This window comes from Erythrolamprus reginae, chromosome 2 (assembly GCF_031021105.1).
Source record: "Erythrolamprus reginae isolate rEryReg1 chromosome 2, rEryReg1.hap1, whole genome shotgun sequence".
Taxonomy (NCBI): Eukaryota; Metazoa; Chordata; class Lepidosauria; order Squamata; family Dipsadidae; genus Erythrolamprus; species Erythrolamprus reginae.
In genome coordinates, this window is record NC_091951.1 from 1,982,234 (window position 1) to 2,000,449 (window position 18,216).

Consider the following 18,216-nt stretch of genomic DNA (forward strand, 5'->3'; position numbering starts at 1 on the left):
AGTCCCCTTTTGACTGCCCCCATATTTGGTTTCTACCTCTGCTGTTTTGTGTCTTTTTCCTTCCAATTTTGTTGATTCTCCTGAGATTTCAGTTGGGAATCAGCTTCTAAACCTCCATCTCCCTGTCACTTCGGCTTCACTTCCAAGCCCTGTGGACGAGGCAAGCTGTGGGTCCTTGTGAGGGGCAGCTCATCCCTGGCCAGAAGCCCCCACGTGGGTGTTGTGGACCATGGTCCCAGGACCCCAATTTCTCTCTGGAGAGACCCGTCCCCTAAGCCAGGCTGGACTTCCAGGGTGCTGCCTTCCCTCCTTGGATGGTTCCCTTTATGGGCAGAGCGGGAGAGAAAACCCCCTGTGCCCCCATCTCTGGGGCTCCCACTGGGCCCTCCTGCTCCCAGTCTCTGGGCCTCGATTCCAGGGAGTTTATCCTTCCTCCCCGCAGGAAAGAAGGAAAAAAGGTCCATGGGGAGGAAACACGCGGCTGCTGTCCAAAGGAACAGGGAGACACTGAGAAAAATCTGCCCTTTTATATCAAGAGAAATGAACGTTCGCAGCAGAGAAGACAGTCGGGAGCCTCCTGAGGTAAATCTCACACAGCGCCCAGAGGGAAAAGGCGGGGGAAAGGGACACGCCCCCTTCCCACCCCCAGCAACCAATCAGAGCGCAGATCCCCTCAGGCAGGAGCCCGCCCTCCCTCAGCCACAACGGGGTGTTTGCGACCTTTGTGCACTTTCCTTCTCCAGCCATTAAATTCACTCTCTTCACAGTAAAAGTCTTCAAAAGAAACAGAGCTGAGATTGAATTGTCAGGCGCGTTTCTTTCCCGCCATTCCTCCCATCCGGGCACTTTGCTCCAAATCCACCAGGGGGCGGCCTCTGCCAAAGGAAGGGAACTCCAGACGCTTCCACATTGGCCCACTGAAGAGCGAACGTCACGGGGGGTTTGTAGAGAAGGCTGAATAGGAAGTGACATCACTGAGCCTTGCCGCTCTAGGACGCCCCACTCGCTCTCCTTAAACCGTGGTGCCCCGTGAGACCGAGAGCCTGGCGGGAAAACATCCAGACGTGTCCCAGGTGAAGGGGGGCCCTTCCCGGTCCCCATGTTCCCCTGCCGCCCTCTCCCTGCATGGGAAGCGGAAGAAGCGGGGGAGGGGAGGAGGCGGGATTCGCACCAGGCTCCCCGAGGGCCCGATCCTGTCTCCGGAGGGGAGAGAAGCGGGGCGGCCTCTGCAGCTGCCTCCTTCCCGGCCCTGCTCGGGGGACCTCGGCCCTGCGCTGGGATGAGCCTCTTGGGGCTCCGGGCAGGTTGGGTGAAGGTCGCTCAGGGGCTGAATTCCACCTTCTCATTCTGGGCCTTTGTTTTTCCTTCCACCTCAGAGACAGAAACCGGAAGCCATTTGTGGTCTTTGCAAGGCCACATTTTCTCCTCGGGGAAGAAGAAAAGAGCGGAATCACCTGGAGAGATCCGTCCTGTGTTCCCAGAAATGGTCCCGTGAAGGAAAAGGCATCTGGAGACCCACAAGAGTCCTTGGACCCCTTTGGAATTGCTCTGCAGGACAGAGAAAGGATGGAGACCCCACCTGTTGCAAAGGAGGGAAGCGGAAAAGGCCCTGCAGCCGCTCAGCCTGGGAAGGGGGGGAAGCTCTGGACAAGACCTGGGCAGAAGATCCTGGAGGAGGAAACCACCTTCCCCTCAGAAGTTCAGCCCTGCCATTTCATGAAATATTGGGAGGCTGAGGGTCCCCGAGGACTTTGCAGCCGACTCCACGACTTTTGCAGGCAATGGCTGAGGCCAGAGAAGCACACCAAAGCCCAGATGCTAGACCTGGTGGTTCTGGAGCAGCTCCTGTTCCTTTTGCCCCCAGAGATGGAGGGCTGGGTGCGGGAGTGTGGAGCAGAGACCAGCTCCCAGGCGGTGGCCCTGGCGGAAGGCCTCCTCCTGAGCCAGGCGGAGGAGCAGAAGGAGCAGGTCCAGTTGCAGGTGAGACACTTTAGGGAGCTCAGAAAACAGTAGAGAACGTGGTTGAATACTTCACCCACCCTTCCCAAACTTCTCTGGCGTTCATCACATGTGGCAATTCTCCAATTTTTGTAGGACTTTGTTCCGTTCTTTCACTCAATCTCACGGGTGGATATTGGGGGCTTTGATGTTGTGTTGTGAATCTGGCAATCTACTTTTTGTTGTGTGATGTACATTAATTCTGCTTCTTTTTCCCTTCCTCCTGTTTGAAGTGCTGCACTGTGGAGATGAGAGATCCTGAGGGAAAGAGGAATCCATCAAATCCCCCTCAGGAACCAATTTCCTGGAGGATCCCTTCGGAAGATCCACGTCAGGACACCTCAGAAGGTAATGGAAGATCCTCCGATGACCCATCTGTCCTACCTCTCTCTCTCTTCTCCTCCTATTTTGTTAATTATGCATTTTGAAATTATTTATTCCTTACAGAGAAACAAAGAATGAATCTTTCTGGTTATTGTGACGGAGATCAAACAGCGGTTGAACCTTCAAATCAAGTAAGAAAGAAAGGGAAAAGCTATTAGATTTCTATTCTCCTCTCAGGAAGTGAAGCGGGTGTGCAGAGTGCTCTCTCGTTCTGTTTCCCCCCTTGTTTGACCCAGATTATTTTTGTGTTCTCCCACAACATGGAGAGCAGAACAGCAGGTTCAAGTTCCTTTTAGCCAGCATCGCTTCCTCTGGTTATCTTGTTTTGCTAGGTATTCTTCCAACTTTAGAGTTTAAAAGAAGCAATTTTTTTAAAGTCCTTCAAGAAATAGGAATAAATATATACAAAACAAATACAAAATAATTTCCAGTCCTCTGATTTGCGCCTTCATTAGGAGATCAAACATTCCCGCCTTGCAAAGGCTGAGAAATGATTTTCCCAGGGAATTTTCTCTCTGTTTTGTTCCTTTCAGCCAATGGGTCAGACTACTAGATCAATCAATGATAGACAGGACAATAGATCAGTTGATCCAGAAGTGGGATTACTTTAGTGAAAGGCACTGAAGGTTTTGCAGGATCAATGAACTTGATAAAGCAATTTTCATATTTGTCCATTCTCTCACCTAAACCTAGGACTTCTGTGATGCACAACCTTTTAACGGTGCATATCTTTGCTTTAGTAATTTAGGAACAATAGAAACATAGAAGACTGGCGGCAGAAGAAGACCTCATGATCCATCTATTCTGCCCTTATACTATTTTCTGTATTTTATCTTAGGATGGATATATGTTTATCCCAGGCATGTTTTCATATTTGCCCATTCTCTCACCTAAACCTAGGACTTCTGTGATGCACAACCATTTAATTTGGCGCATATCTTTGCTCTAGTAATTTAGGAACAATGAAACAGAGTAACAGTTGGTAGGGATCTTGGAGGTCTTCTAGTCCAACCCCCTGCTCAGACAGGAAGCCCTATAACATTTCAGATAAATGGCTGTCCAATTCCTTCATAAACACCTCCAGTTTTGGAGCAACCACAATTTCTGGAGGCAACTGATTCCACTGATTAATTGATCTCACCATCAGGAAATTTCCCTTTACTTGTGGGTTGGTTCTCTCCTTGAAAATTTTCCATCCATTGTGTCTTGGAACACTGCTATCATGTCACTCCCTGGTCCTTCTTTTCATGAAAGTAGACATACTCAATTCCAGCAACGGTAAAACATCAATGCTTTAACCTCTGGTCCAGTAGTAATTTTTGTTGCTCCTGTCTGCACTATTTCTAGAGTCTCGAGATCTTTCTTACATCTGGCAACCAGTAGTGGAGTCAATATTCCAAGTGTGGTCTTATCAAGGCATTATACAGTGGTACTAACACTTCATGTCATCTTGATTCTATCCCTCTTAATGCCGCCTCTGATTTTGTTGGATTTCGGGGGTTTTTGGTGGCAACTGTACATTATCTGCTGACTCATATTTAAGTATTTATCCACTAGGACTCCAAGATCCCTGTTGCACTTACTACTATTAAGCCAGGTATCACCTCTTCTATGCGAATGCATTTGGGTTTTCTTTCCTAAATGAACGTGGTTACATTTTTCACTGTTGATTTTGCTTTGTCAGATGGGGCCCATATCTACTGATCCTTCTATATCTCGATCTTATATCCGGGAGTGTTGTTATACCTGTCGATTTGGTCTTGTCTACAAATGTGATGAGTTCCCCTTCTATCCTATTGTCGAAATGAATGATGAAGATAAACAGATCATGCGAATCCTCCTGTTCTGTTCTTTTCCCCGTGTTCAGGAGAGTCCTGTGTCCTTCGAGGAGGTGGCTGTGTCTTTCTCTGAGGAGGAATGGTCTCAGCTGGATCCTGACCAGAAAGCACTGCATTCGGAAGTCATGCTGGAAAACCATAGAAATGTGGTCTTTCTGGGTAAGAGTATGACACCAATCAGAGTTCAAGAAGACAGAATATAGTTAGTTTTTTATTTAAAAAACCAATATTATGAAACATCGTCTCCTGGGAGGGAGAAGGAAAGGATCTGGCCTTCTGCTGCTCCAAGGAAGGAAAGAGTCAATGTCTCTTTGCTTAGATGATTTATGTGCCATTTCATATCTGTATTTTTCCATATCTATTTCAACTTACCTGTGGAGGCTGAAAAGAACTGACTGGTTTGTTTAACCAATCCCTGTTAACAGGAGATGTTCCTGAGGTTTGGAGAATGGCCAGTGTTGTGCCTATCCACAGAAATGGCAGTAGAGAAGAAGCTGGTAACTACAGGCCAGTTAGCTTGACATCAGTTATAGTTGAAATGATGGAGACTCTACTCAAAAATAGGATAAATCAGCACCTAAAAAACAATAACTTATTGGACCCAAATCAGCATGGCTTTACTGAAGGCAAATCATGTCAGACTAATTTCATTGATTTCTTTGACTATGTCACAAAGGTGTTGGATGAAGGTGGTGCCGTGGATATTGCCTATCTGGATTTCAGCAAAGCCTTTGATACGGTTCCACATAAAGAGCTGATAGATAAATTAGTGAAGATTGGACTTAATCCCTCGATAGTTCAGTGGATTTCAAGCTGGCTGAAGCATAGACATCAGAGAGTTATTGTTAATGGCGAGTATTCTGAGCAGGGACAGGTTACAAGCGGTGTGCCACAAGGGTCTGTTCTGGGTCCTGTTCTTTTTAATATGTTTGTGAGTGACATAGGGGAAGGTTTGGTAGGGAAGGTTTGCCTATTTGCCGATGACTAAAGTGTGCAATAGGGTTGATATTCCTGGAGGCGTCTGTAATATGGTAAATGATTTAGCTTTACTAGATAAATGGTCAAAGCAATGGAAACTGCAGTTTAATGTTTCCAAATGTGAAATAATGCACTTGGGGAAAAGGAAACCTCAATCTCAGTATTGTATTGGAAGTTCTGTGTTAGCAAAAACTTCAGAAGAGAAGGATATGGGGTAGTGATTTCTGACAGTCTCAAAATGGGTGAGCAGTGTGGTCAGGTGGTAGGAAAAGCAAATAGGATGCTTGGCTGCATAGCTAGAGGTATAACAAGCAGGAAGAGGGAAGTGTTCAGTTCTGGAGACCTCACCTACAAAAAGATATTGACAAAATTGAACGGGTCCAAAGACGGACTACAAGAATGGTGGTAGGTCTTAAGCATAAAACATATCAGGAAAGACTTAATGAACTCAATCTGTATAGTCTGGAGGACAGAAGGAAAAAGGGGGACATTATCGAAACATTAAAGGGTTAAATAATGTTCAGGAGGGAAGTGTTTTTAATAGGAAAGTGAACACAAGAACAAGGGGACACAATCTGAACTTAGTTGGGGGAAAGATCAAAAGCAACATGAGAAAATACTATTTTACTGAAAGAGTAGTAGATCCTTGGAACAAATTTCCAGCAGACGTGGTTGGTAAATCCACAGTAACTGAATTTAAACATGCCTGGGATAAACATATATCCATTGTAAGATAAAATACAGGAAATACTATAAGGGCAGACTAGATGGACCATGAGGTCTTTTTCTGCCATCTGTCTTCTATGTTTCTATGTTTAATTCAAAACTGACTCTGAGTGAGATTTGCAGATAGATAGATAGATAGATAGATAGATAGATAGATAGATAGATAGATAGATAGATAGTAGATAGATAGGGGGTGGCATACAAATCCAAGAAAGAAAGAAAGAAAGAAAGAGATACAGTATCTAAATATTTTCAAAGTTTTCATAACGCATGAATATCATAATGTCTATATCACAACACGGTGAGCATGCAGTCTTCAGAGTCTTCTGAGAAGGGGATCAAAGAAAACTAATAAATTATTACTAGTTATTATTGTTATGCAAACATAAAACCTAATGGAATTTTGGACAAATTCAGAAGAAAATTCACTTTCATTTCCCTTTTTGCTTTGAAGGTCATAACTGGCAGCAGAATCAAGATTCCTGTGAACTGTTCCAACTGATCAGTGCTAAAGATGGAATGGAGAAGTTTGGAATTGGAATGATATTCAAAAGCCCTGAGAGAAACCAGTCAAAGAATTGGAATCAGGAAAGCTCATCTTCCACTGTTGCTCCAATGCAAAACATTCTTGCCCGACAAGAGAAAATGAAGAAAAACTATATCGGAAAAAGTGTGAAGCTAGTTAAAGCTAAAGTACAAGTAAATGAACACTTTTTAACCCAAAACAAAGGAGAAGATGCTATAAGAAGACACAATGGACAAAATTACAATGGGACATCCATTCTTTCTCTTGAAAATAACTACCTTACATCTCAAAAAGCGATTGATACAAAAGGGGAGCCATATAAATGTTTGAAATGTGGAAAACGATTTAGAACATGGGGGCAACTTACTATCCACAAAAGGATCCACAGAGCGGAAAAGCCATATAAATGCATGGAGTGTGGAAAGACCTTTGCTCACAGCAGTGCACTTACTTCCCATAAGAGGATGCACACAGGGGAGAAGCCGTATAAATGCATGGAGTGTGGAAAGACCTTTGCTCGAAAGGATACCATTATTTCCCATAATAGGGTCCACACAGGGGAGAAGCCGTATAAATGTATGGAGTGTGGAAAGACCTTTGCTCGAAAGGATATCTTTATTTCCCATAATAGGGTCCACACAGGGGAGAAGCCGTATAAATGCGTGGAATGTGGAAAGACCTTTGCTCGAAAGGATACCTTTATTTCCCATAAGAGGGTCCACACAGGGGAGAAGCCCTATAAATGCATGGAGTGTGGAAAGACCTTTCGTCGCAAAAGTCATCTTATTTCCCATAAAAGGATCCACACAGGGGAGAAGCCGTATAAATGCTTGGAGTGTGGAAAGACCTTTGTTCGAAGAGATAATTTTATTTCCCATAAAAGGATCCACACAGGGGAGAAGCCATATAAATGCATGGAGTGTGGAAAGACCTTTTCTCAAAGCAGTGCGTTTACTTCCCATAAGAGGATCCACACAGGGGAGAAGCCATATAAATGCATGGAGTGTGGAAAGACCTTTGCTCATAGTAGTGCACTTACTTCCCATAAGAGGATCCACACAGGGGAGAAGCCGTATAAATGCATGGAGTGTGAAAAGACCTTTGCTCGAAAGAATAGCTTTATTTCCCATAAGTGGATCCACACAGGGGAGAAGCCGTATAAATGCATGGAGTGTGAAAAGACCTTTGCTCATATCAGTGCACTTACTTCCCATAAGAGGATCCACACACGGGAGAAGCCATATAAATGCATGGAGTGTGGAAAGACCTTTTCTCAAAGCAGTGCATTTACTTCCCATGGGAGGATCCACACAGGGGAGAAGCCATATAAATGCATGGAGTGTGGAAAGACCTTTGCTCATAGCAGTGCATTTACTTCCCATAAGAGGATTCACACAGGGGAGAAGCCGTATAAATGCATGGATTGTGGAAAGACCTTTGCTCATAGAAGTGGATTTACTTCCCATAAGAAGATTCACACAGGGGAGAAACCGTATAAATGCATGGAGTGTGGAAAGACCTTTGCTCATAGCAGTGGATTTACTTTCCATAAGAGGATCCACACAGGGGAGAAGCCGTATAAATGCGTGGAGTGTGGAAAGACCTTTGCTCAGAGCGGTACTTTATCTTCTCATATAAGTATCCATTCTCTGGAGAAACTATATAGCAATAGCAATTCCACTTAGATTTATATACTACTCCACAATGCTTTACCACTTTACCTCTGAGCCGTGTATAAAGTCAGCTTATTGTCCCCAGCAATCTGTCCTCATTTTAGCAACCTCAGAAGCATGAAAGGCTGTATCAACTACTAAAGATAATGTATAGAAGTTGTTTTCAATAAAATGTCAAATTGAAAGTTTTCAATTTCCACATTAAGAAATGCTCCATCCATTTTCTTGCTGAAATATTTTTTCGCATCCAGAATTTGCATTTCTTCCTCAAACAAAGTCACAATTTCACTTTGTAAAACCATTACCTTTTTATAGCTAGTCCACAAAGATTTTTTTAAAAAAATATATTTTATTGTTTTTTTCAAAATAACAAACATAACAAACAAAACATACAACATTTAGTGGAGCTACAGTCGCTCCACTCAGAGTAGAAGTCATCATCATCATAATAATAATAAAAGAAAAATTTGTCTATAAAATACATATGGTTATATAAGATAAAAATGTCAGTTTTAATATAATGAATCTAAGTCTATATCAAAATTTATAAAAATGTATATCTAAAAAAGAAAATTTTTCAGAGAGGAAAAAAAGGAAAATTTATGTTTATACTAGTAATTACCATCTTATACAGTTCTAATACTAAATTCAAATACAGTTGTACCTCATGATACAAACTTAATTGGTTCCAGGAGGAGGTTCGTAAGGTGAAAAGTTCGTAAGATGAAACAATGTTTCCCATAGGAATCAATGTAAAAGCAAATAATGCGTGCAAATCCTTCAGGAAAATCCCAAACTTTAGAAGGGAGGTGAACAGAGGGCATGGAGGAGCAGCTAAAGGGGGCAGGTGGAAGAAGCAAGGCTAGGCTAAAGTGTGAGTGGGAAGGAAGAAAGGCAAGGGGAGCGCCCCTCCCTTCTCTTTCTTCAAAAGACACCCTTTCAGTGCTTCTGCAAGCACGCTGTTCTCTGCAAAGTCTTTCCTCCTCCAAGCCGCCCCTCCCTTTTCTTTCTTCAAAAGACACTTTTTCAGTGCGTGCAAGCACACTGTTCTCCTAGTTTTTTAAATGCAGTCTTTCCCCCTCCAAGCCGCCCCTCCCTTTTCTTTCTTCAAAAAAAGGGGAAAAAAGAAACCCCTTCATCCCAGCAGCAGTGGCATGGGTTCGTAAGGTGAAAATAGTTCTGAAGAAGAGGCAAAAAAATCTTAAACACCGGGTTCGCATCTTGAAAAGTTCGTTAGAAGAGGCGTTCGTAAGAGGTACCACTGTATACAAGATAATATAACAACACACTTATCTCTTTTTCCTTGTTTCCCACCAAGTAGATACTTTCTGCCAAATTTCATAAAATTCTGATTCTTGGTTGTTTAACCGTCTCGTCATCATATCTAACTCGGCGCAGTCTAAAATCTTTTTGAGAATATCTGTTTCTTTTGGAATCTCAGTATCTTTCCATTTCTGTGCAAAGGCTATCCTAGCTGCTACTAATATATGAACTATTAAATAGTATATATCTTTTTTGTATTTATTATTTGATATGCCTAATAAAAAAAATGCTGGTGTTTTCTTAATTTCTAGTTGTATTATTTCTTTCAGCCATTTTTCTATTAGATTCCAATATTCTTTTGCTTTTGGGCACGTCCACCAACTATGATAATAAGTACCTATTTCTGTTTTACATTTCCAGCAATTGGGTGAGTTAGTTTGGAACATTTTTGAAATTCTACTTGGTGGTACGTGTCATCTATAAAACATCTTGATCTGATTTTCTTTAAAAGCAGTTGACTTTGTTATTTTCCAGTTATACTTCCATACCTTTTCCCAGGTATTTAAGTTTATCTCTTTATTTAAATTTCTACACCAACTAATCATATTGTCCTTTAATATCCATTCTATATTTTTACAATTAATTAAAAATTTATATGTTTTTCCTATCAGTTTTCTTTGGTCTGTTGTTAATAATATACCTAATATATTATTATCTTTTCTAAGTATATATATTGTTTTGTCTTTATGGAATCTTGACTTAATTTGTGTATATTGCTACCAGTCTATTACCAGACCTGCTTCCAACAAGTCCTGTTTTGTTGATGGTCTACTAAGTCTTTATATTTCCAAATCTTGTCCCCTTGTAGTAAATTTGGAGAGGTTATGGCTTCAATAGGAGATATCCATTCAGGCATAACTGAAAAGTGATCTTTTTTTACATCATTCCAGACATCTAGAAACATAGAAACATAGAAGTCTGACGGCAGAAAAAGACCCCATGGTCCATCTAGTCTGCCCTTATACTATTTTCTGTATTTTATCTTAGGATGGATATATGTTTATCCCAGGCATGTTTAAATTCAGTTACTGTGGATTTATCTACCACGTCTGCTGGAAGTTTGTTCCAAGGATCTACTACTCTTTCAGTAAAATAATATTTTCTCATGTTGCTTTTGATCTTTCCCCCAACTAACCTCAGATTGTGTCTCCTTGTTCTTGTGTTCACTTTCCTATTAAAAACACTTCCCTCCTGGACCTTATTTAACCCTTTAATATATTTAAATGTTTCGATCATGTCCCCCCTTTTCCTTCTGTCCTCCAGACTATACAGATTGAGTTCATTAAGTCTTTCCTGATACGTTTTATACTTAAGACCTTCCACCATTCTTGTAGCCCGTCTTTGGACCCGTTCAATTTTGTCAATATCTTTTTGTAGGTGAGGTCTCCAGAACTGAACACAGTATTCCAAATGTGGTCTCACCAGCATTCTATATAGCGGGATCATAATCTCCCTCTTCCTGCTTGTTATACCTCTAGCTATGCAGCCAAGCATCCTACTTGCTTTCCCTACTGCCTGACTGCACTGTTCACCCATTTTGAGACTGTCAGAAATCACTACGCCTAAATCCTTTTCTTTTGAAGTATTTGCTAACACAGAACTGCCAATACAGTAGTCAGATTGAGGATTCCTTTTCCCCAAGTGCATTATTTTACATTTGGAAACATTAAACTGCAGTTTCCATTGCTTTGACCATTTATCTAGTAAAGCTAAATCATTTACCATATTGCCGACGCCTCCAGGAATATCAACCCTATTGCACACTTTAGAGTCATCGGCAAATAGGCAAACCTTCCCTACCAGACCTTCCCCTATGTCACTCACAAACATATTAAAAAGAATAGGACCCAGAACAGACCCTTGTGGCACACCGCTTGCAACCTGACTCTGCTCAGAATACTCGCCATTCACAACAACCCTCTGGTGTCTATGCTTCAGCCAGCTGCAAATGCATTGAACTATCCAGGGATTAAGTCCAATCTTCACTAATTTATCTATCAGCTCTTTATGTGGAACCGTATCAAAGGCTTTGCTGAAGTCCAGGTAGGCAATATCCATGGCACCACCTTCATCCAACACCTTTGTGACATAGTCAAAGAAATCAATGAGATTAGTCTGACATGATTTGCCTTCAGTAAAGCCATGCTGATTTGGGTCCAATAATTTATTGTTTTTTAGGTGCTGATTTATCCTCTTTTTCAGTAGAGTCTCCATCATTTTAACGACAACTGATGTCAAGCTAACTGGCCTGTAGTTACCAGCTTCTTCTCTACTGCCCTTCTTGTGGATAGGCACAACACTTGCCATTCTCCAATCCTCAGGAACATCTCCTGTTAACAAGGATTGGTTAAACAAATCAGTCAGGGGGGTAGCAATGACAGATCTGAGTTCTTTAAGAACTCTGGGGTGGATGCCATCTGGACCCATTGCCTTATTTATCTTTAATCGTTCAAGTTCTTCTAAGACATCGGCTTCTAAGATCACTGGAGCTGAATCTCATACATCTATGAGTGCCTTTCTAATAATATGCCTCTTAAAATAAGAATGTGTTTTATAGCTGGTCCACAAAGATTTTTTAATGCTCCCAGATGCAAATGGGCTTATTATGAAAAACAAAACAAAACCCACACTGGAATTATTTGTCTAGATGGCAACCAGATTAGATCCCAGCTTTAATTTACAACTAACAAATTGATTGTTCTTCAGCATTATATAATTAACAGTTATTAAAACAGTCCCTCAACCGAGAGCAACACTGTTAGCAAAGTACTCTGAGATGGAACGGACATTTTAAGGACCCTCTTGGGGGATTCACCCAGACACCCCCACCTGTCCCCATCAATCCATCTAACAATTGTGCCACTTAGAGGATTTGGTGAAGGAGGAGATCAAGAGAAGAAGATTATAAGAAAACTGAAGGGGAACTTCAAAAGCAGCCACAAAATTCTGGATTAAAGCATCAGATGCTCTTAATTAAACACAAGCTAAATCTGATCAAAAATGATAAACTAGCTCAACAGATTAAAAATAGTAAACAATACTATTTTGACAATGCAAATAAACCCAGCAAATGGCTAGCAAATAAGCTTAAACGCCAAAAAGAAAAAAAACTGATTAATTGTGTTAAATCGGACGAAGGAGAGATTTGCCATGATTTGGAGTAAAGTTCTTCCAAAAGAAACCGTAGAACCTCTTCTAGAGCTTTTTAATGAAGTTTTAGAGGAAGGGAAAATTCCACCCTCATGGAAAGATGCTAATCTAGCATTAATAGCGAAAAAAGATACTGATCCAACCGATATTGCTAACTACCGTCCCATGTCTCTTTTAAAATCGGACTACAAAATCTTTAGTTCTATCCTTGATAGCAGGCTTAAAATATATTTGAATCAATTTATTCATTCAGATCAGAACGGATTTCTCCCAGGTAGACAATTAAAAAACAATATAAGAATTATCCTAAATATTCTGGAATATTACGAACTGCACAGTGAAAAACAAATAGCTCTAATCTTTTTAGATGCACGGAAAGCGTTCGATAATATTTCATGGAAATTTATAGTGAAACAATTAGAATTTATGGACTTTGGTACAAGTTTTATAAATGCAATTAGAGCAATTTATTCAGAACAATTTGCACATATTATTATAAACGACGAGGCTTCGACAAAAATTAACATTCAAAAAGGCACAAGGTTATCCATGATCACCCCTCCTTTTTATCTTGACTTTAAAAGTCTTAACCAGAATAATTAGAAACAAAGAAGAAATAACTGGATTAAGATGTAAAAAAGAAATTTATAAACTTCAGGCCTTCGCTGACGATTTAGTGTTTATATTAGAAGACCCGATAGAATCAGGACCAAATCTTTTAAAAGTACTGGAAGAATTTGGCAAAGTGGCAGGTTTAAAAATTAACAAAACCAAAACAAAAATGTTAGTTAAAAATCTGAACAATTCGCAAAAAACAACCCTTGCCAAAAAATTAAACCTACCAATAACAAAAAAAAAAATCAAATATTTAGGAATTAACATAACAGCGAAGGTCTCAACCCTGAAAGAGGATAATTACAATAATTTGGTAATTAAAATTAAAAAAGATTAAGAGAAATGGGATAAATTGCAAATTTCTTTTCTCGGAAGAATTGCAACAATTAAAATGAACATTCTCCCAAAAATAAACTTCCTTTTCCGAACCATACCCATCTATTTTACAGACTTTATACTTCGGCCATCAATAAAAGATTATTCTTTTTTACCAGCCTTGTCTGGAGTCTCTCTCTCTCTCTCTCTCTCTCTGCAGCACTTCGGAAATCTATTTCTGATTTCCAGGAAGTGGAACATCAAAATGGTAATGACCTTTAAAGCCCTACATGGCAATGGACCAGAATACCTCCGGAACCGCCTTCTACCGCACGAATCCCAGCGGCCGATAAGGTCCCAGAGTTGGCCTTTTCCGGGTCCCATTGACCAAACAATGTCATTTGGTGCGCCCCAGGGGAAGAGCCTTCTCTGTGGCAGCTTTCCCCCCTCTTCCTCCTTGCTCCCTCCCTCCCACTTCCTCCCTTCCCCCTCCCCTTTCATCTTCCCTACCCCTCCCTCTCACCCCCTTTGCTTCCCCCTCCCTCCTCCCTTGTCCCTCATACTTCCTCCCTCCCACTCACTTTTCCTTCTCCCCATCTACCCCTTGCTCGTCCTTACTCTCCCCTCGCTTACCCCTCTCATCCCCCTCCCCCTCCCTCCTTCCCCTTTCCCTTTCATTCCCCTCCCTCCCCCTCACTCTTTCCCTTCTGATTCCACTCCCAGTTTTCCATCCTGTTCTGCGTGGGCAGCCTTTCCTCCCATCTGAGGCTGGACTGGGGGTTGGCATTCCTCATGGACTGGAGACTGGGAGGAATGGGGTGACCTCTCTGGGTGGGAGGAAGGTAAAGAGGGGCCTGGAGACCCCCCCCTCAATTTCCTCTCTTGGGCTCTGAGCCTCAAGAAGGTTTTTGAGTTTTCAGAGAAGGGTGGCATACAAATCTAATAAATTGAATTGAAGGTGAGAAAAGCTAAAGGGCTCCTGTATTTAGAAGTGGGGGCAAGGACCAAGGAAGATGAAATTAAAAGAAAAGGTCAAATTCCCCCCTGGCACAGCACCAGCCTCAGCAGGCCAGAACTGGGACCCCACCTGTAGCTGACAGAGAAGGCGGAGTACAATTCTGCATCACAACTGTGTGTTTGCACACACCCAGTCACAACAAATGGGCCCCAGATCCAAAGAGACACTTTTTGGCTCTCTCCATTAGGGGGTCTGGATTCCAGGATCTGCTTTGCAAGAAAAAAGGGGGTCGCAACCCACAGAAAGAAAGAGGGAGATTCCTATTGGTTGAGGGGCAGAGAGTTGGAAGGTCTTCCCCTTCCACTGCAAGATTTTGATTTTCTCTGAGTTCTCTGACAGCCCCACTACACACACACACAAACAGAAACATACAAAGATACACACAGAAACAGCAGCAGCAACAGCTCTTCTTTCTGCAAGCCCCAACAGCTGCAGAGGCGCTTGGGCTTCGCTTCCCCAGCCTGAAGCATTGGGCTCCTCCGAAGCGGAACTGAGGAACTGGCCAGGATCCAGCAGGCAACAAGCCTGGATTCTTTATCAGGGCAGCTCAGGGACTCTCTTCCTCCGCCCCATGGCTGTGTCTCCAGGTAGGGCAGCCCCTTTGTCTTGTGACAGACTAGAAGTAGTCCTTGACTTATAACCGTTCATTTAGCGACTGCTTGAAGTTTGAACGGCACTGAAAAAATTGACTCTTTGCCTCACATTCCTTCTTTTAAATGTTTTTCTAATTGCTTCAATGTTTTTTTTAATACTTTCATGTAAATAGTTGTTTTTAGCTTTGCTGTATGTGAACCAGTGTCACTTATTGTGAGTTGGGGGGCTATATAAATTTGAGAGAAATGATGGGGGGGAGAGATAGATAGATAGATGGAGGGAGGGATGGATAAATCCTAACCTTTCTAACCTTTGTATTTTGAATATAAGCAGAAACATTAGAAGTATATTTGTTCACATCAGCATGTTGTCCATGTGTTGTAACCTCTTTAAATACAGTGGGGGAGGGGGCAAGTATTTTACCCCCTGAGAAAGAAATGATGAGTCCTCTGGAAGTCATGAAGGTTTCACAGCTGAAGTTTGAACCTGCAGCTCCCTCCACAGATTTTCTCTGGAATTGACCCCATTTATATTCCTCACATTGCTGCATCAGAGTCCCCCTTTGAGTGACCCCTTATTTGGTTTCTACATCTGCTGTTTGGTGTCCTTTTTGTTTCCAATTTGATTGATTCCACCGAGATTTGAGTTGGGAATCAGCTTCTAAAACTTAGTCTCCCTCTCACTTCGGCTTCACTTTCAAGCTCTTCAGGTTCCTACAGCTGACCTTCTGAGTCCTTGTGAGGGGCAGCTCATCCCCTGCCAGAAGCCCCCACTGGGGTGTTGTGGACCATGGTCCAAGGATCCCAATTCCTCTCTGGAGAGACCCGTCCCCTAAGCCAGGCTGGACTTCCAGGGTGCTGCCTTCCCTCCTTGGATGGTTCCCTATGTGGGCAGAGCGGGAGAGAAAACTCCCTGTGCCCCCATTTCTGGGGTTCCCACTGGGCCCACCTGCTCCCAGTCTCTGGGCCTCGATTCCAGGGAGTTGATCCTTCCTCCCCGCAGGAAAGAAGGAAAAAAGGTCCATGTGGAGGAAACACGCGGCTGCTGTCCAAAGGAAGAGGGAGACACTGAGAAAAATCTGCCCTTTTATATCAAGATAAATGAACGCTTGCAGCAGAGAAGACAGTCGGGAGCCTCCTGAGGTAAATCTCCAACAGCGCCCAGAGGAAAAAGGCGGGGGAAAGGGACACGCCCCCTTCCCACCCCCAGCAACCAATCAGAGCGCAGATCCCCTCAGGCAGGAGCCCGCCCCCCTCAGCCACCACGGGGTGTTTGGGACCTTTGTGCACTTTCCTTCTCCAGCCATTAAATTCCCTCTCTTCACATTGAAAGTCTTCAAAAGAAATAGAGCTGAGATTGAATTGTCAGGCGCGTCTCTTTCCCTCCACAGATGGATTACAGCATTCCTGTCAAACAGACAACAAGTGGTCAAAATAGGAAGCACCATATCCACCCCTGTCCCAGTTAAAAGCGGTGTTCCCCAAGGTAGTGTACTGGGACCAACGCTCTTCATTCTCTACATCAATGACCTTTGCGATTACATCACAAGCAACTGTGTCCTCTTTGCCGATGATGTAAAACTCTTCAACACCACCGATAACACTACTACTCTCCAAAAAGACCTTGACGCTGTTTCTGAGTGGTCTAACACATGGCAACTCCAAATCTCAACTAGCAAATGCTCTGTCCTACACATTGGGAAGAAGAATCTAAACTTCAAATACGAACTTAATAATCAAACTATCACAGATAATCCCCACTCGGTTAAAGACCTTGGTATACTAATAACAAAAGATTTAAGTGCCAAAGCCCACTGCAACAATATAGCCAAGAAGGCTTCAAGAGTTGTAAACCTAATCCTACGTAGCTTCTGCTCTGGCAATCTCACACTACTTACTAGAGCTTACAAAACTTTCGCCAGACCCATCCTCGAATACAGCTCATCTGTTTGGAACCCATATCGCATCTCAGACATTAACACCCTTGAAAATGTTCAAAGATACTTCACCAGAAGAGCCCTTCACTCCTCCACTCGAAATAGAATACCCTATGAGACTAGACTTTCAATCCTGGGCCTAGAAAGTTTAGAACTAAGACGCCTTAAACAAGATCTAAGTATTGCCCACAAGATCATATGCTGCAACGTCCTGCCTGTCGGCGACTACTTCAGCTTCAACCACAACAACACAAGAGCACACAACAGATTTAAGCTTAATATTAACCGCTCCAAACTTGACTGTAAAAAATATGACTTCAGTAACCGAGTTGTCGAAGCGTGGAACTCATTACCGGACTCCATAGTGTCATCCCCAAACCCCCAACACTTTACCCTTAGATTATCTACGGTTGACCTATCCAGATTCCTAAGAGGTCAGTAAGGGGCGAGTACAAGTGCACTAGAGTGCCTTCCGTCCCCTGTCCTATTACTCTCCTATATCTCCTATATCTCTTCTTCTATTCTTTCATTGATATATTCTATTCCTATATATATATGTATGTGTATGTGTATGTATGTATATAGCTTAAACATGTGACATATATGTATATGTGTGTGTATATATATATATATATATATATATATATATATATATATATATATATATATATATATATATATATATATACTCTATTCCTATATTCTATATATTCTATATATTCTATTCCTATATATATAGAGTATATATATATACTCTATTCCTATATTCTATATATTCTATATATTCTATTCCTATATCTTCTTTGCTATTATTTCTTAGATATATTTTACTATGAGTATCTCCTCTATAACCTTCATCATGTATTTTACTATGTGTATATTGATATATACTCACTAAAACCCTCATTGTGCATTGGACAAAATAAATAAATAAATAAATAAATAAATTCCTCCCATCCGGGCACTTTGCTCCAAATCCACCAGGGGGCGGCCTCTGCCAAAGGAAGGGAACTCCAGACGCTTCCACATTGGCCCACTGAAGAGCGAACGTCACGGGGGGGGGGGGGGGGTTTGCAGAGGAGGCTGAGAAGGAAGTAACATCACTGAGCCTTGCCGCTCTAGGACGCCCCACTCGCTCTCCT

General features: G+C 42.2%; 1 protein-coding gene across 1 annotated transcript; it reads left to right on the top strand.

The window, feature by feature from the left end:
* The first annotated feature begins 905 nt into the window (after positions 1-905).
* On the top strand, positions 906-8,343 carry LOC139162888 (zinc finger protein 708-like). Its single transcript, XM_070743788.1, has 6 exons — positions 906-1,073; positions 1,377-1,980; positions 2,232-2,346; positions 2,446-2,513; positions 4,250-4,379; positions 6,379-8,343. Exons 2-6 carry the CDS (start codon positions 1,567-1,569, stop codon positions 8,133-8,135), a joined length of 2,484 nt encoding a protein of 827 aa, XP_070599889.1. The 5' UTR covers positions 906-1,073; positions 1,377-1,566; the 3' UTR covers positions 8,136-8,343.
* The last annotated feature ends 9,873 nt before the right edge of the window (positions 8,344-18,216 follow it).